This window comes from Octopus sinensis, linkage group LG3 (assembly GCF_006345805.1).
Source record: "Octopus sinensis linkage group LG3, ASM634580v1, whole genome shotgun sequence".
In the NCBI taxonomy this organism is placed as follows: Eukaryota; Metazoa; Mollusca; class Cephalopoda; order Octopoda; family Octopodidae; genus Octopus; species Octopus sinensis.
In genome coordinates this window covers 138,741,404-138,761,125 of record NC_042999.1, presented here as the reverse complement: position 1 = coordinate 138,761,125, position 19,722 = coordinate 138,741,404, and the positions used below count along the sequence as shown (strand labels likewise).

Genomic DNA, 19,722 nt, shown 5'->3' with positions numbered 1-19,722 from the left:
TAGGCTTCCAAAGAATAAGTCCTGGGGTCGACTTGCTCGACTTAAGGCAGTGCTTCAGCATGGCCACAGTCACATGACTGAAACAAGTAAAAGAGTAAAAGAGAATATATATATAATTATGTTCGTGTTTTCCCTAAGTTGAACGTTTCAGCTTCAAACACCAACTAAATAGTCGTTGTTTGCGGGTGATTTTATTGGAAAACCCATAGAACCATGACTAATTTACATATCATTTGATACTTTATCGATAGTCAAAGGAACGTTGCTACGAACTCTTCAATGTTGTTGTTGGCATCCTTTTTGTCTCGGGAGACAATGGAGTTGCGCATAAAGTAGTCTAGTCCGGCTTTTACATTTCATGTCCTGATACATTTCCTGCTGTGGCTGTGTAGTCCTATCCTGGACAAACACTCCCTCTGGCAGGTACCGCAAATGTAGCGAAGACTGTTCCTGGCTGGTTGTAATGCCATAGTTTCTTGTTGACGTCTTTTCTTGTCTTTCCATTTCTCCCCTCTCTCTCTCTCTGCCACTCCTTTGTACTCCCTCTCCTACGGTACGTCGCCAGTCTCCACGGTTGCCGGCAACTGCCTCCCAACCGCTAATATTGATGTTGCTTGGCACAGAATGTGGTTTGATGTTTGGTTCCATCTTGATGGATGATACTTGCACGACTGTTTTTGAAATTTCCAATCCTTTGGTAGACCGTTCCTTGCGGGAAAAAACAAAAACACTTTTTCAATCCTATGCTGAAAATCTTCGATGGATTTCGGCTTGGGATTACACCCTTGTTTTACAGAAAAACAGATCACAGAAAAAGGTCCTTTCTTAGAGTCAACATATTCAAATTGATACCTTCACGGTATGACTAAAGAAGGACCACGTCTTATGATGCATATCCAACTAATTTGCTCACTAAGAGAAAAGGGGCATTGTGGATAAGTTGACTTACTGTTCTACACACACTATTGTTTTGTAATATTATTTCAAGGGCGATGATTGACTGTTTATCAACACTAACTTATGATATATTAATGAGCTTTTTTTTTATCATATGCAGGTGTTTCAATAGATACAGCTGATATTTTTGCGACTGTTAACACCAATGAGGTTAAAGTTAAATATTTATTTATAGGTATTAATTATAAGCGACGGGAGCAGTATTAATGCCAAAACATAATACTGCGTTACTGGAATTCCCATATCACATGACGTCATGTAGACTGAAATCATGTGATATGGGAATTCCGGCGCCCATGATAGACGTTTCTCTCTCTTCTACGATTTATACGTGTGCTTTTATACGTTTGCACCTACCACCTATAAGAGAGATTATTAACGCAGTATTCGGTATACTGTCAAGGCATCCATGTTAAGTTGTATTTATAGGTATGTATAGTACCATGTCTAATTTAATAGCTCAAACATCTAAGGTGAAGAATATCAGCTCTGGTTAAGTATTCTTTTGTTAAATGGCTAATATCCATTGTGGTGTATTCCATGACGTCTACATCTAGTAAATAGTGAAAAATGATACAGCAAGTTTAAGAAATGTAAGCATCCATTTTAACTCAGCGCAGTATTTTCGGTTAATAATGTTAGGTATCTATTAACGCTTCGTTTTCTTGATAACTGAACATTCTTGTCATGAAAGGCTGGCCCCATACACCAACAACGAGAAAATTTCTTGGCGGTCGTTCTACCTCCTAGAAATATAGCTAATCTCGCTAAGGAAGAACACATTACAGAATATATTCCTAGATATATATATATATTATATATATATATATATATATATATATATATATATATATATATATATATATATATATATATATTATATATATATATATATATTCCTATATACCTGAGAAAAAATAAGCAGGAATATTCTAATAGAAACACCTTTGATCATAGGTGTGTGAAACACTAACAGACCCTATAATTTGCTATACATTCTATATAAGCAATAAGACGGCCGTAGATTTTTCTAGGAAGAAAAAAGTTTCACTTCCCATGTACTCGCTCGATCAAATCGACAGAAATCTGGTGCCCATCTACTAAAAGATAGAGTCTTAGGAAGTTACGATGGTTACCATGCCTAAATGAAAAGAAGAAATAGACTCGTTATTATTTTCTTAACCTGTTCAAACTAGCGTATAAATAATCAGCGACTAGTAAAATTATGGAGATAATATAAAGAAATTGTAACATAGAAGATACTTAGGTTTTGATTTGCTAAGAGAAAGCAAAAATATAAAAGGCTTCAGCATATGACTGCATATTTAACATATTCAATACTGTCTTCAGCGATAGATGACATTTTATTAATTCTCAAAACGCTTGTCTTTCTGTTCGTTCATTCAGCAAACACATCTTCAAATGGAACGAGTGCAAATCCCTGTTTACATAATATCTATTCCATTTATTTATACAAAAACTTGTGCAGTTTGCAAATGGTTTTCTTGCTCTCGAATAATAACAATTAATCTATAAATATAAAAAGAAAAATAAGAAAAATAAAGCAAATTCTAAACTGAACTTTGCAGAATACAATAGTTCCATTTATAATATAAACTTTGAAATTACTACCCATCACCAAAAATAGTTGTGGTAATCTTTCATGCGTGTTTTTGGCATCTGAAAATAGACAATGTGATGGGTGTTATGAGATAAGATCTGGATAGAAATCGTCATTGAAAGTTATTGAACATAACTTACTAAAACAACATTACATTGAATGTTGTCTTGCTTATGTATTTGTGTATGGCTAGGAGCTGTAATGGACGTCATAGATAAGTGATTCTCTAACAGTGAGAGCACTGATGCGTCGCAATGGGTGTCTAGGTGCGCCCCAACTTTTTATAAATATCGTGTAATCCATGCTAACGCTTGAGCGTGTTGGAAAACGTGTTATTCATAATTTTGTTGTAGTCAAATTTAGTCAATGAAGCAAGATATGCAATGGTTTTGGTTTTCTGTATACTTCTAAATTTTTAACTTTATAAAATATTTTTTAACATCCATGCGAAGGGTACCAGTAATTTTTATTTTATGTATGTCTGTGTGTGTGCATGAATATATATATATATAAATACACATACATACGCACTCACATAAATACATGCACACATATGTACAAACACACACACTCGTATGCATACACATACACAAGCGATGGTCTTTTGACCATGTACGGATAAAATATAGCACAAAACAAAAGAACGGACTAAGACCTCGTATTATTGGAATCAATGACGAGAATGAAAGAGCATCTGTCTACAACGAAATCTTCAATCGAAAAGACAAAATGGAGAAGAAGAATTATGGGATTGACCCACAGTGGAGGTGGTAATGTGTAAAGGTATTGTGAACGAGAGAAAGCGTGGAAAGATCAGGTAAAGAATCAAGAGAAGTATGTAAAGGAACATCGAGGGTGTTGGGGAGAAAATGATAGGGAGAACAAGATAGAAATAGTAAATGGCAATGAAGAAAGGACGGCATGTCAAGAATACAAAGAAGAGACTTTGCGTGTTAAAGATTACCATAACGCAAATTGTTGCATTTTACAGATTTAATGCTTTGGCAAAGAAACGCAGCGTTCGCTAATTCAATATGAATGAGCTATTGAATTAGCGTAGGTGGAGTTTGTTTTCGAAAACATTACATCTGTAAAATACATACAAACATACACACATACATACATACATACATACATACATACATACATACATACATACATGAGGAGACCTCCTTTGGTCATGACCATGGGATTGCACCTAGAAAGTTACCCTCCGAGGCACAAGTCCGGGCCAGGTTGTTCATGGAAGACCTGCAGTCGCTCATGCATACCAGCCTCCCCTCTCCACACCACCGATGTTTTCCAAGGGAAATGCAAAAGCTGATGCAGCATGGCACCTGTGACGTCGCAACTCATTTCTACAGCTGAGTTAACTGCAGCAACGTGAAACAAAGTGTCTTGCTCAAGAACACAACACGCAGCCCGGTCCGGGAATAGAACTCACAACCTCACGATCGTAAGCTCGACGCTCTAACCACTGATCCATGCGCCTTCACATACATACATTCATACATACATAATCATGGGTGTAGCATTGTCATATATTGCGTGACGCTGATTTGGCCTGAGAATTACGTTGAGTGTACATAGGTCTGTGGAATACTCAGCCACTTACATAACATAACTCTTTCTTTAGTTGATAGAGCAAACGATGAGGGAGCCATCATACGCATGTGTGTGTGTGTGTGTGCCAAATAGTATGCGTGTGTACGTATTCGCATGCAAGTGTGTGTGGATGTGTGTTTCAGGGAGTAATTAAAGAATCTTTTCTACTCTAGGCACAAGGCCCGAAATTTGGGGGGAGGGTGCCAGTCGATTAGATCGACCCCAGTATGCAACTGGTACTTAATTTATCGACCTCGAAAGGATGAAAGGCAAAGTCGACCTCGGCAGAATTTGAACTCAGAACATGAAGACAGACGAACTACCGCTAAGTATTTCACCTGGCGTGCTAACGTTTCTGCCAGCTTGCCGCCTTGAAAGGAATTAAAGAATGATTGATGCATATTGTAGAGTGCATTTATCTGTACGAAGCTGGTGATTCACCCCATTCCTATTCAGAGTTTCACACTTGGCACCAAGTTTCAAGTGACAACCAAAATGGATGGAGTAATCGTCACTGGAAGTCACTACACGATAGGTTTATATGTTACTAGCAGTATCGCCCGGCGTTGCTCGGGTTTGTAAGGGAAATAACTATATAAGCATTTTTAGAGATGTAAAGTATAATAGCCATCTCAATATGGCTAACCACAAAGGAGGGGGGGGTACTGTAGCTTTTCACGTTCTGAGATTTAATAATACATTTTTAGAGAGTTACTTCCAAATTACTTATATATGCCAAAAATGCATTAAAAATGTGAAAAATTGATGGTAAATTTTTTTTAAATCGTAGACTCATCGTAGACGCGCGCTAATACCCAGAAGGGCTCGATATGAATCACGACTATAAGATACTCGGTTTTGGTTAAACTGCACCGCAAAATGTGGGAGTAGTTAGGAATCTAAATCGTAGGAGACAGACACACAACTTGACTTTTATATATAAAGATTTGCATTAGAGAAACCAGGTAAATGCAGTGTGATGGTTTTTGTGTCCAGGAGTATTTTTAGGTAGTTAGTGGGTGATAACTCTTAGTTCTCCATGATCCTCGGTAAGGATACAATAAATGTTTACGTAATAGAACTATATGCGGATTTATTAGAAAGTAATTTTCCTGTGGAGGCATATAGCAACTATTATGCTTGCTGTTATTAAAGTATAACGTCTCTACACGATGTACAAGTTGTAATTATGCATTCCGTTTACGAATGGTTTAGCTTCATTTTTGTTCTTTGTTCGTTTTTTTCTTGTAATACCGTAAATCCTCGAGTATAATCCGCATTTTTTCCCAAAATTTCAAGGTCAAAATACCTAGTGCGTATTATACACGAAGTTAAAAATGAAAATTATTTTCTGAGCTATGTTCAAGTCTCTATTTGCTGTCCAGCAATGTTTATTTACACGCATTTTGTGATGTCGGCCGCGAAAATACCTTAAGCTAAACCTGAAAGCGATGAAGTCAAAAGAATCATCCATAACTTGCAGTAAGCAACATTTATTAAATGTTATTACTGTTATCTCTTTAGTTTTTGCAAACAAAATGCACAAAAATGCTACACATTTGCATTATGTTATATATACAATAATAATAAAGTACGTTACCGTATACATTTTTACAAACCAAGGACGTTATATAGACCTCCTTGACTCAAGTTAGAGAAGGGGTGCGTATTATACACAAGGTTTAGGTTTTTCAGAGGTACAGCCCTCTAAAAATCCCTTGCGTGTTATACTCAAAAGCGGACTATACTCGAGGATTTATGGTACTCTATTTTATTGGGATATTTTCGATTTTTCCTCTTTAGATTGGATTGTGACGTTGAGTTGATTCTGACCATAAATGTGAAGAAATGTATACCGTCTATGTATTGGTTTTATAGCTATTCTGTGTAAGCTCTGTGCGACCATTTCAAGAATGTTTGCTGTTTTCTTCTTATATACAAACACTTTCAATAAGCATTTCCATAACGTGAAAATCTTGATGTATTTCTACAGTTCCATTTAGACTGTTGGGATAGTATATGAATTCAAGTATTTTATTACAGTGAGCTGGGAGTCTATATTATGTAAGCAGCTGTAGCTAGTTTTTACGTTGATTTTGTTAAAGTATTTGTGGTACTTGTGCACTGTGGCAGTGTTTGTTTATCAGGATGGACAGGGACGTTCTTTTTATATTTGAAGTTATATTCATACACTATGGAGAATGAAAAATCATCTGGTATACCAGATGATGTTTCTCTTTTTGCTTGTTGTTTTCGTGTGGGCCGTTCGTTGCACATAAATTTTTCACTGAAGCCACTTCTTAATAATTCACCATTGTAATGGTGTGCGGCATTGTTGAAAAGGTCAGATTATAGGTTCTGTATTCTTCTGCTTCTTCTCTTTCCTGTTTTTATTTTATGATAGTAGAAGAACAGTTGGAGCCTTTGTTGCTTGTATTTTGGTTCTTCGTTTGGTTTTTTCGGTAGGAGTATAATATGCCTGTGATTAGGTCTAACATGAGTTAACTGTAAGCCTTACTGCTTCTCCAAACTTGCCGCCCTAAGGATGATGGTAATGATGATGATGTGTGGGTGTGTGCATGTGTGATTAAGTGTGTGTGTGTGTGTGTGTGTGTGTGTGTGTGGTGTGTGTGTGTGTGTGTGTGTGTGTGTGTGTGTGTGCGTGCGTGATTGTGTGTGCTAAATAGAATTTTATATTATTTGATCGTGTTATCTTTCTCCTTATTTAATCATATTATGTTTCTCTGGTCTAGGTTCGGATTTCAAATTCAGTTCGGGGTCAGATTTGCTTCTCATCTTTTCCAGGTTGATAAAATATGTATATATATACTGTAGAATATCCAAATGAACCTTCTTTATAAAACGTGTTCTTATCCCTTGACTAATGTTAATTGCATTTGTTTTCATGATAGGAAATTAAATGTTGACTGTGTGGCTTTATCAGAACAGGAAAGGTAGCATTTATAACCTTTGCAGTGCCTTCCAGACTCGTAAAGGAAGAAATCGCGTTTCTTGGGTTGCTGAGGTGGCAAAACAACAGCAATAAATAAATAATCGAACAACAGCAGTAAATAAGTAAATGCAAAGATGCCTGAGAAGTTTAAGTGAATAAGTGATGTGTGTGTATATGTGTGTATGAATGAATCTGTGTATGGTTGTATATGTGAGTGTATACGTATGTATGCATGTATGTGTGTGCATATATATGTTTTGACAACGCCCAAACCTTCAAGTTAGCCAAGCATTATTTCGTAATTTATTATTTTTTTTTTTTATTAATTATTGTTGCTTTTGCATTCTACATCAAATTTCCAGATAAGATTTACCCTTAACTTCTTCTTCTTCTTCTTCTTCTCTTCTTCTTCTTCTTCTTCTTCTTCTTCATCATCATCATCATCTTCTTCTTCTTCTTCTTCTTCTTCTTCTTCTTCTTCTTCTTCTTCTTCTTCTTCTTCTTCTTCTTCTTCTTCTTCTTCTTCTTCTTCTTCATCATCATCATCATCATCATCATCATCATCCTCTTCTGATACTGCTGCCTCTCACCCTCATCCTCCTCATCCTCATTCTTCTTCCTACAGTGTCTTTTCTTTCTCCTCCTATTTCACTATTAAACTATTTACTGCACTCCAAAGAAGACATCTACACCCTACAACAATCTCCCACCACCACAAATCTCCTAGGGTTATCAACAATATGTACAATTCAACAATTATTGCTGTTAAAAATGATTTAGCTTTAAATATTTTCGCCCAATTTTTTTTTGAAGAAAACTTGTTTCTAAGTTTCAAGAATGTATTTAAAAGTATTTAAAATGTTTGAAGAAATATCGACTATCCAATGGAATGTATGGTCTTCTCTGTGTGTGTGTGTGTGTGTGTGTGTGTGTGTGTGTGTGTGTGTGTGTGTGTGTGTGTGTGTGTGTGTGTGTGTGTGTGTGTGTGTGTGTGTGGGTGGGTGTTCTTTTAAGTGGTTTCAATGTATAGGGCTGCGAACATGCTGAAGCACTGCTTCAGTGTTCTTAGATTCCAATACTAGACAAGAACATAATATATTGATCCGAGAGAGATAAAAAAAACAATGTTGACTACAATGTAATTATATAACCCTCAGTACTTAGGGTGAAGACACGCGGGCTATGGGTTAGACTGTTGGACTCACGATCGTTAAGTTGGAGGTTCTATTTTCGGGGCGAGTAATATGTTGTATCCTTCAGCAATATAATTCATTTCGCAGTGTTCCTATCTACTCAGCCAGTAGAATAACTGCAGCAGCTGTGGATTCACCTTTTGGAGGACGTGTTAATTGACTCTACAGGGATATAAACAATATCGACTACGGTGTATTTTTGAAAGCTAAGACAGAATTAAATTGCAAAAGGCATTCTACTAGTTTTGTCACTCCATCTGTTGTTATGTTCCCTCTAAATATTTGTTTGTCTAAAGGCAGCAACTTTAAATATTTCATTAGCTTGATTAATTGTTAGTTGTTCTTGTTTTTGATGGATTTTAGTTCTCCCTTCTGGTTTCTACGTGGTCATTTTTGTGTGTAGGGCTAGGGTTTTCAGAAAAACGAATCAACTTAGCTAATTCGCACATCACAAATACAGTCTGTAAGTGGAACAGTAAAAATATGCAAGACTTTTTTCTCAATGTGAATTTGTTTTTGTTTTCTACACTCCAACGACGGAGCTTCGTATTTTTGTTAGAAACCAGTTCCTTCCTTAGAAAAAGATTTCAAATAATTAAAAACGGAAGAGAACATACATACATACATACATACATACATACATACATACATACATACATACATACATACATACATGTTTGGTGTGTCTGTGTCGATTACAGATGCATTTAGAGGATGAAACTAGTTGATGCAGAGGTTTTGTGGGCTGCGAAAGATTAAGACAGCAATATGTATGTACCTTCAAGGGGATTTTGCAGCTGTTTCTAGCAAGGCGAGCAGCTGCGTATAGCTTTCGCTCACTGACTCAAATATTCCTAAATAGAGGATTGGTTTGCTTTATCTTCCTATTTGTAAGAGAATCGAAGTGTGTTACTGGCGCTGTTGCTTGGTGAATTATAAACATACAATTTCTTCATTTTCCAGTTTTCGATTTTCATATATTTTTCAAGCCTGTAAAATTATTTTTGTAGTTGTTACCACGATATTTGTCCATGTTGGTTTATATCAGTCAATTGATGTCAAGTGTTGGGTAGCACCAGTGTGCTGTTATCATGTTAGAGTGTGCCATTGAGCTGCTGTCCTTGTTAAGAATCATTTCCCCACTCAATATTGGGTAATAACAATTATTGTAGGAAATGTCATTCTCTTTATTTATGATTTTAAAGTAGTTTCCTTTGTCAAACAGATTTTAGTACATTAAACAAATTCAGGACCACATAAAAAATTCCTGTTCTGCTTGAAATGGATCTGTGTGTCTATGATGTAACAGCTTAAGACAAAACCTGCCTCCTAGATTTTTAGCTCGTTTATATCATAAGCTGAAGGATTTTATCAGTTTTCCTGATACCTTTGAAATGCATGTACTGCTGAAAAGAATTGCAAATGGTGGAGCATCAGCCTTGCGTTATATACTTTCATTCTTCTACGTTCTGTGCCCAAATTCAGTCAAAGTCAACGTTGGCTTGCATCCTTTCAGATTAAATAATTGGCCGTCATTTATTAAAGTCAATGGGTTCTATTTAGTATTTCAATCTACTATAAAAGCTAAGAGAATCTACTTATTAATTAGAGGAGAAGGGCGTTACTTACTGCTTTACATTTCTTCAAAGCTTCCGAGACTGGTGAGAGGAAGGAAACAGGATTTCATCAAACCAGAGACCTGGTCTGAATTCTATCAATAGGATGCATTCTAACAAAAGTACTCAATGACCAGGTGGTGGCGTTAACCCGACGACGAGTAAATTCTACCACTCAAATTAAAAGTAAATTTATGTGACACTGCATCTGTATCTGAACATTGCAATTGTCTATATATGTGAATTTGAATGGTGTTGAATAATAGCTAAACAAGAATGGAAGTGTGCGTTAGATCGTTGTATGTATTTAAATATTCTTATGCTATACATTACAATTTATTATATCTTTATAGGCGCCTGATCATGGCCAGAATTCGATGAATCAGTATGGTAATGGTACATCTGACCAGGAAAGCAGTGGGAAAGTTCCGGGCGCTTTGTTAAACACCATGTTGAAGAACAAAGATCAAAAGCCATTTGCGTATATTCCTAGTGGAATCGACCTGAAAGAACTTGCAGAGAAAAGAAAGTAAGTGGGACTGATTATCTAATGCTATTGTTGAAATGTAATGTAGTACAATGGAAAACAAGATGTCGGTTTTACTGAAATGTTTCTCCGTGGTGCTGGTGTTGCTGTTGTCATTCTTGATTCACGTTTGTTTTGATGCTATTGAAATTTCTTGTTCTTTTTATTTTCTTTTTCTAACACTCTTCTCTCCTCCGCCATAACACCAATTAAAATAACTTCATTACGATAAGAAAGTCTGGCTCACAATATCTTCAAAAGATCATTGCAGTCTATGTGTTTATTTGTTTGTATGCAAGTGTGTGTGTGTGTGCGTATGTGTGTGCGCGTGCGCGTGTGTACTTGTAGCTGTATGCATGGGTGTATGTGCGTGTGTGTGCAAATATTTTAAAATCTGATAAATTTTTTGATAATTTATTTCTTTTGGTAGTTCTATGGATGCTTTGCATCATAGTGACAGTGATGATCATGATGATAATGATTGTTGTGGTGATGATGAAGTTGATCCCACTGTGAAGTGTTTTCTTCTAATTAGCACTCGGTGGTGAAGGATTTGATTTCATTTTTGCAATAGAGCATATTATAGGTCGTTGATAAGGGGAAATTAAACGCACTGCACTATGCCCATCGATAAACCATTTCAGTTTCATTGCTTCAATCTCTCTGGATAGAAATTGATGCTATGACTTAGTACAGCTCAGATGAGAATATCAGGATTTCTGTATAATTAACAAGATTTTCGTAAGTTTGCAGAGCAGTGATAAAGTGAAAGCCTCTTGTAGGTATGAAGAAGGTAATGAAATCTCTTCTAATATCCAGTCTCAACTTAAAGCCCAAAATCATCTCAGTCAATCTTTTGGTCTAGACTACGTGTAATGGCTGCTGTGCTTACAGTTCAACACTATATTACACCATACACAGGCGTGGTGTAATATCGTAAATGTCGTGTGAATGTCCTACTCAACAATCAGAAATTTCACGTCATCCACAAATTGACAAATGATCATTTTGTCAAAAGAAAACACTATGTAGTTAGTTGATTCGACCTTCACTAACACTAATATAATCCGAGTAAAGTAAAATAACAGTGGCTCCCAACAAGATTATGAACACAAAAATTCAGGATTGAGTTAATCGACTTATTTCTGGCAAGTATTTAGTCGGCTTCAAGACCACCTTTACTTATTGCATTTCTGGGGGTTGATAAAACAAGTATGAATACTTGTAGATTAGATTTAATCAACTATATAAAATCCCACCTTTATGAAATCCGCGAAAGAAGAAAATGCCTTCCCCTCCAAAATCAAATTCTGTTACTGATTGTAGATATTATAATACGAAGGCAATACATTAGTGAGTATCAAATTTCTATGTGTAAACAATATTCTCTAGTTGGGGAGCAAGGGAGTGTTTTAGCGAGGAGTTCAGCGAACTATACGGATCATTGAACCGTTTTGTACGTCGATGCTCTAACCATTTAATCAGCTGTAACTTCAGCCTTGCTGAAATTTCATCCCACATTCTAAAAGCAAATTCCTTCAATGTCTGCAAATGTTTCATTGCGATATTAATTTATCTATGAGTTTTCAACGCACCTCTACATGTATAAAATACTCTCAAAGAGTTGGTTTTGAATTTTTGTATATTATATTGTCATTGAAGTAAAATTTGTATTTATTAACTTAATGTTAAATTAATATTTGAAGGAGTATATAAGTGTTATAGTGACGTTTGGTACATTTAAGCTTCTATGTCTTATTGTATCAAAAATATTTGTCAATATAATTGTAGTTATTTCCTAAACACTTCCTTCTAAATTTTAATGTGAAACAGTCGGTTCGTGTGAAAATGTACTTTATCAAAAAATCTTTCGTGGGAACTTTGTAAATATTCCTGGAAAAGAAAACTATAAGCTTTAGGCGTTTACAACCAGAAATTAACAATCACAACAAGTCAACGAAGCAGCTTCAACACGATTGTTCGATCTGCTAAAAATAGCCACCAAATCTCTCAAATTGCTATCATCCTTTAAAAAATGGCAGACGTGTGTAATGTGATCTGAAATAAATTATGTCTTATAAGACGGGATAGTTACTGCTGGAATATCTTTGTTCAGTTATGGCTGACCTAGAGCTAAATAACAATTATCATGAGAGTCTTGACTAAGCAGTTTGTTTGATCTGAATATCCTACTTCTTTTCCCTTGCTGCTCTGTACCTTTCGGCACGTATCAACGATTTTTATCATCTTATTTTTTTACATCCGTTTTGTTTCCTCTTATAACATTCACGTTTAGGATTTAAGTACAAAATATGCAATGTTAAGATCTTTGACCATGTGTTAATATAGTATTTTTTCAATCATTTTGCAGTGTCTCAACAGTTAATTAACTCACATTACTTCAATCTGATTGGACGATGTCCTATCTTTGCATTTGAAATGCATAACTTTTCTATATAAAAAATATACACCCTCCCTCTTTCTAACATGAGAAAATGTTGTGTCTATACAGTTGCCTCAACATATTTTAATTCTGCGATATATCGATAAATTAATGTTGTATGATATGTTAGTGATGTATAGCACCAGATCAGCCCCATAATCAAAGATGTCCCTGCGGCGACAATCGGAATTTTTTTTCCATAGAACAATGTAGTTAGGGCTACATTATCTTGTATGTCTTTTTGACTGTGAGGATGTGATTTGAGAGAGGTTTAGCTGCTGTTCTTAGCAATTTGAATGATGACAAAAAGGTCGTCTTATTGGCTTGATTTTGTGCATTATATTTTGTCTTACGACTATCATGTTAAAGGATGGCAGTTTTCTTTTAACGGTCCGTTGAAAATACATATAGAAGTGTATAAATATACATATAGACATGAAATCTCAGTTGTTGTTTTGGAAGAAGAAAAGAAAATATGTGAAGTGCATCATTCCCCAAGGCCAAAAATATGTAACGTCTACAAGCAAGAACTGACACATACTGAGATCCGAATATTATTCCCCAGAACTATAGCGTCTAAAGGTACACGTTACAAAATGTTAAAATTTTTCGAAATTATACTTAAGTGTTTAGTAGGAGAGTTTGATTGGAAAAAAAAATACAGTTTCCAGAATTGTTCAGAAGAGAACATTTATAGTTCGGCTTTATAAAGCAGAAAAGTTTAGGAAATATTTTTGATACTGCAACTTCGTAAATATATATATCATTAATTGTTTTCTTAATTCCACATTAACTATTAATTACACATCTAATTTTATCTGAATCGTAAATGCAGATCTGTGGTATTTCAGGAATTTATATAACTATTTCATTTTGCAAGGTAATTATTATAATGATTCTTGTATTGGCACATGTCCACAAATTTTAAGGATAGGTACAGTCGATTGAATCCACACCAGTACTAGATTAGTATTTAATTTTATCGACTCTGAAATTATCTCAGATAGCGTAGACTTATATGGGATTGAACTTAGGACATAAGAGGATAACTTAGTTAACATATTTATGTTTCGGACAGTAATAGCCCAGGCCATTCTTAACTTAATATCACCATCTAGAGTAATCTGTTAAGTCATCTTTTGGAACATCATACCTCACTCCAATAGGGAGTTTTTTTCTTTTTTGGCTAAAATTATCCGAATGTCGTGGTTGTCCGAAGACAGAGAAGTACAGTTTCTATAGAATCTTCACTATTATTATATGGCATGCCTGGGAAGAATATTGTTTTCATCGATCAGTGAGCCAAATGGTGTTTGGGGATATTTGTTTTTCTATTTTATTTATTTATTATTTTTTTTTTTTGCAAATGGATAGATTTGGGTTTGAGTCTAATTTTCCAGAGGCCTAGGATTAACTTATTACTGCGAAGCATTTAATCCATCATCCTACTGTTCCTGCCACTCACTTCCCTTATCGTGAATATAGAAATTTGCTCTTATATATCCAGCTGTTTCTCAGCCTTTTTTAATATTTACATCGTAAATCTTAGCTCCTCTACAAAGAAATGATGGGTTACATTCGTGTCTCCTATTGTTGTAAATCCTAGGGTATAAACAACCAATAGATTTTCGTAAAATACATGACAGTGCTAAAATAAGCAGAAGCATAGACAGACTGTATCATTGAATTAGTCCCTTTGAAATATCTTAACACCGGAATCAGTCATTCTACTTTCAGTTACAGATGTAAAGATTGTAGATCAGGCACACCAACTTCAGTATTCATGATTGAAAAATAGAATGCGTTTCAGGAATCAAGCCGTACTGTCACAAGGTTTCCTCGGTTGTTTTCTTACTCCAGGCAGCACAGCTTTATTTATTTTAAGTTGTTCGGCACATTCCACCACACATTTTCCTTTCTACTTGCCTACTCATCTGTGACCTTATTGTTAGAGTCATAATGGTCTTAGAGGTATTAGTTTAGGCAGCTTTTATTCTTTTTCTTTCTTTTTTCTTTTACTTGTTTCAGTCATTTGACTGCGGCCATGCTGGAGCACCGCCTTTAGTCGAGCAAATAGACCCCGGGACTTATTCTTTGTAAGCCCAGTACTTATTCTATCGGTCTCTTTTGCCGAACCGCTAAGTGACGGGGACGTAAACACACCAGCATCGGTTGTCAAGCAATACTAGGGGGACAAACACAGACACACAAACATATACACACACACTTATATATATATATACGACAGGCTTCTTTCAGTTTCCGTCTACCAAATCCACTCACAAGGCATTGGTCGGCCCGGGGCTATAGCAGAAGACACTTGCCCAAGATGCCACGCAGTGGGACTGAACCCGGAACCATGTGGTTGGTTAGCAAGCTACTTACCACATAGCCACTCCTGTGCCTATAAAGTTTATGTGAAACGTTAAGGCAAATTATAGGCATATTGTTTTCTATAGCATACTTGTATGCATATATTTATGTATGTTTATATATGTGTTTGATTGTATATGTGTATGCATGTCTGTATATTTGTGTATGTGTATATGCATTAAGTGTGTGTGTGTGTGTGTGTGTGTGTGTGTGTGTGTGTGTGTGTAAGTATGTATGTATATATGTATGTACGTACGTAAGTATCTTAATTCAATTTCAGTTGCAGATATTTCACTGGTTTCATTATTTCATTAACCCTAGCGTTCCACTTGCTCTAGAAAAACATCGAAACTCACATTATTTACCCAACTCTGAAAAAAAAAAAGGAATAGGGCTAATTACGAATGGTCAAGCATTTGTTACATATTTTACTGGAACACAGGGTTAATAAAATTAATCTATTCTCACAGGAATGTAAGATAAATGGAGAGAGTTGAGAAGAGAGAGATGCGTAAAATATAATTTTTAATTTTACTATATCAAGTAATACAGCGAACAAAATAATTATTCAGAGTCTAACTGTGAAAATTACTAATTCGAATTATAGAAGTATTTGTATACATAAAATTGTACATATAGAATTCTTTAAAACGTTCGACAATTGAATTTCGAAGAGAGTAAATTTTAATTCATCGATCAAAAATATTCAAATTGTCAACAACTTTCGTGATGAAAACTTTGGACCTTGACAATTAATCCAACATGTCAAAATATATTGCTGCAATGTCACAACATGTTTGCAAGTATTTTCCTTTTCTTCCAAGGATAATTAAAGTTTAGAAATTCTAACAAGTTTTAAAATCTGCATACATCAACATCTCTCTATATATAAACGGCAGTTTGTCTGTCTGTGCGTCTGTGTATCTGTCAGGTTGTACCCTCACCCTGACCACGGCTTTCAACCGATTCTGATGAAACTTGACACACACATAGCCCAATGTCATAATTCAAAACTAACGCAGCGAAAATTTTGAAAAGTTCTCCCTGTTCTGAAAAAGATCGATAAATTCGACATGGGGTCGAGAATCTAAGCTTTTTAGATGCAACGCATTTTCTGTTGTAGTTTTCGCAACTTGCAATCGATTTTCACCAAACTCATGGTGAAGCTTAATGTTACCCTAAGAAACTTAATTCTGACGTTAGTTTTCCATGCAATACCTTACCATCAGAAAAAATCGATAAAATCATGCCATTTTGGGAAACTGCGTTCAAATTCAAGATGACATATTTTCGACAATATCTTTCACAAATTGGCAGGAATTTTTTTTGAAATTCACAGCGAGCATCATGTCTGCTCCAAGGAGCTATATGGCCCTTTTTATTCCAATAGGATACTTTATTACTGGAAAAAATCGGTTAATTAAATCATATGTGGCACACATAGCAAACCGATTTGTGTATTAAACACAAACCATTTCGACCTTTTTAACTCTCGGAACACGTGGGGTAAGCATCCCAAAATGTATAAAAATGTACAAAAACGGCAAAAAAGCGGGCAGTAATGTGAGTGACAACAACGAAAAAGTCAAAAGTGACCAAACTGAACAAACGAATGGAAAAGGTTTTTTGGTGCACACGACAAAAGCGGTTTATAATAAACCAAGAGTTTGCAAGTAGCGTCCGAGGACCCTTAGGGTACGTCAAAAATTTATGGTAAAACGTTTGGGGTGGTAGTTATAAAGAAAGTTTAAACAAAAAAAGTATTCGAATAACTTGCGGCTGCAGCAGCTATTAGCAGAAGTGGCGGTGTTGGGGGTAAAGTCTCGAATGTAATTTCTTCCTGGTAGGAATTGGTTGGGTTGAATTATCGATAGCTGTTTGAAAGTTATTTTGGAGTGAAGAGAAGACATTGCAACCTACATATGCGCCTTCGTTCCCTAGAGGGAAAGGACTAGATTAGGATTAGTCGTTGCCTACTAGGGGCTCTTACATACCCGGGCAACACCGGGCTATGCTGCTAGTACATAACTAAATATGAACACACAATGTGTGTGTGTGTATGTGTGCATAATAAAAAAGAATGATAGAAGAAACGCAAAAAAAAAACCTGAGAAGACAGCATATAGAAAACGCAAAATGTAAAAACCGAAAACACAAAAACTAAAATGTAAAAAATAAAAAGCAAAAGAGTAAAAGAGCTATCCTCCTTAGACCTTAAATTATAAGGCTGGAAAAATAACAAGTTAGTCGGGAATAGGCAGAATTTTCCAATTCCTGAAAATATATTTATACATATGCTTGCAACCACTGAAAATTTCTGATCCAAAGTTCAATAGAGAGTTAGAGATCTTAGATCTGAACAGCTAAACAAAGACTACGTTTATTCGATCCATTCACATAAGGTATGGATTTCTCAATTACTTTCCATTTAATCACATGTGTGGTATTTCGTTATATTTCAAGGTCAATACGTAACTAGCCAACTTAGTAGCTTTACTTTTGTCCTTATGTCTGAAAGAGGCGATTTTTAAATTCACCTTCACATAATCCAATATAGGTGTTCTTTTGCTTGCGCCTGAAGAATATGTTTGAGTATTTCTCAACGTATGAAACTATTAGCAGCGCTTAAATACATGTATTGTGCCCTTTAAATAAATGATATTTATATCTCACCAGATGTAATACTATTTTTGTTGAATTTTCTGTCGCGGAACAGTACATTATATGTGTTTGTGTGTGAGTGTGTGTGTATGTGTTGTATGTATGTATGTATGTATGTATGTATTATGTATGTATTATGTATGTATGTATGTATGTATGTATGTATGTATGTATGTATGTATATACATTTATATGAAGAGAGTGAGGGAGCGAGAGAGACGTACAATGATTCATATGAATACGTATAAACTAATACCTCGTTCTATGTTTCCTCTGTAAGCGAAAATTCGTTATAACTACGTAAAGTTGCTACAATTAGCAACTTAACTGCAAAAACCAAGGTAAAAATGTGAACCATTCTCATTGATAAGCCAATCCCGAAATTTCCCGCCTAAATTTAAACCTCCTTGTAAGCAACCATTTTGTTGCTTTTTAACATGCGTAAAAGAAAGCAATCACTCGTTCATATTTGGATTGTTTTTGTATTCTTGAGAGTTTGTTCGCGCAACATTGTAACACTTGTGTAGCATTTTGATAATTTCTTTTTTTTTTTTTAATCATTAAATACTCTTATCTCATCACGCCATGTAATTGTAATAAATACATTAGATATGAAACTACAAGTTATAAAAATAGCAGAAGGGGAAGAAAAAAGTGCTCTTTTGGAATCTTTAGGACTTGCACTATCAGCTATAATATTTGTGGATGATCTAAAATGTGTAGAAAACAAACTAATTTCCATAGCATTCGTAAAACGAGGAAAATCATCAAGTGCTCACATGCTGGCTGTATTAAAATCTTTTAACATAGTTACAGCATTATGCAAACAATAGAATGCTAGAAAGAAGTTAGAGACATTTGTCATATTGGTGTTTAGAGAAAATTGTGTCCAAATGTAGTTAAGCAAGACTATAGAATAGTGGATGAAACAGTATTTGAAGAACTTGATGCAAGTGATATCCTTGAGGAATTAGCAGAACCGCTAGCGTCTAGTAAAGTAAGCGAAGAGACATAGATCTGCTTAATGTAGGTTGATCTGGAGTTCAACAACAGAAACAGTCATGTCCACTCATCGACGCCTTTTCCTTTCTACTCATGCATTAACATGTCCCTTCAGGCAATACCATCACATCCGCTCATTAATTTTGGTGCCATTTTCCTACATTTATCTCCTTTTGTTCCCGTAAATCCATACATCTGATTTCTCATTACCCCGATCCATATCTACAATACTTCTGATACTCTATGCTTCTAAAAAAGCATTGAAAGATTGAATTTGCTTAGAAGATGATGAAGTGTCGTTTTTAACGTATGAAGTTCGAGAGGGGTAGAGTAGATGAAAGGTTGGTATTTTGGAACAACGTCCTACGTTCCTATTTTATGGCAAGGATCCAAGAACAGAAGGTTTTTAAGAGTCTTGACACGAGAATCTAGAAAAAATAAAAGATAAGCACATCAGTAATAACATATGCAGACTCCTCCTACTCTCATTTATTTCGGATATGAAAATAAAATTAGTTGACCATTGTAGATTTCGTGGAGGTGCAATGGCCCAGTGGTTAGGGCAGCGGACTCGCGGTCGGATGATCGCGGTTTCGGTTCCCAGACCGGGTGTTGTGTGTGTTTATTGAGCGAAAACACCTAAAGCTCCACGAGGCTATGGCAGGGAGTGGTGACGACCCCTGTTGTACTCTTTCGCCCCAACTTTCTCTCACTCTTTCTTCCTGTTTCTTGAGTAACGCTGCGATGGACTGACGTCCCGTCCAGCTGGGGG

The 19,722-nt window shown here is 35.6% G+C and overlaps 1 protein-coding gene across 7 annotated transcripts in view; it reads left to right on the top strand.

Annotated features, from left to right (window-relative positions):
* LOC115209407 (extensin-2) overlaps nt 1-19,722 on the top strand; it is a 271,538-nt gene that overhangs the window by 183,393 nt on the left and 68,423 nt on the right. For all 7 annotated transcript variants that reach the window (XM_029777805.2, XM_029777807.2, XM_029777810.2 and 4 more), the window contains one exon: nt 10,299-10,474. In XM_029777805.2, coding sequence (XP_029633665.1) covers nt 10,299-10,474 — 176 coding nt within the window. The remainder of the gene's footprint in view (nt 1-10,298; nt 10,475-19,722) is intronic.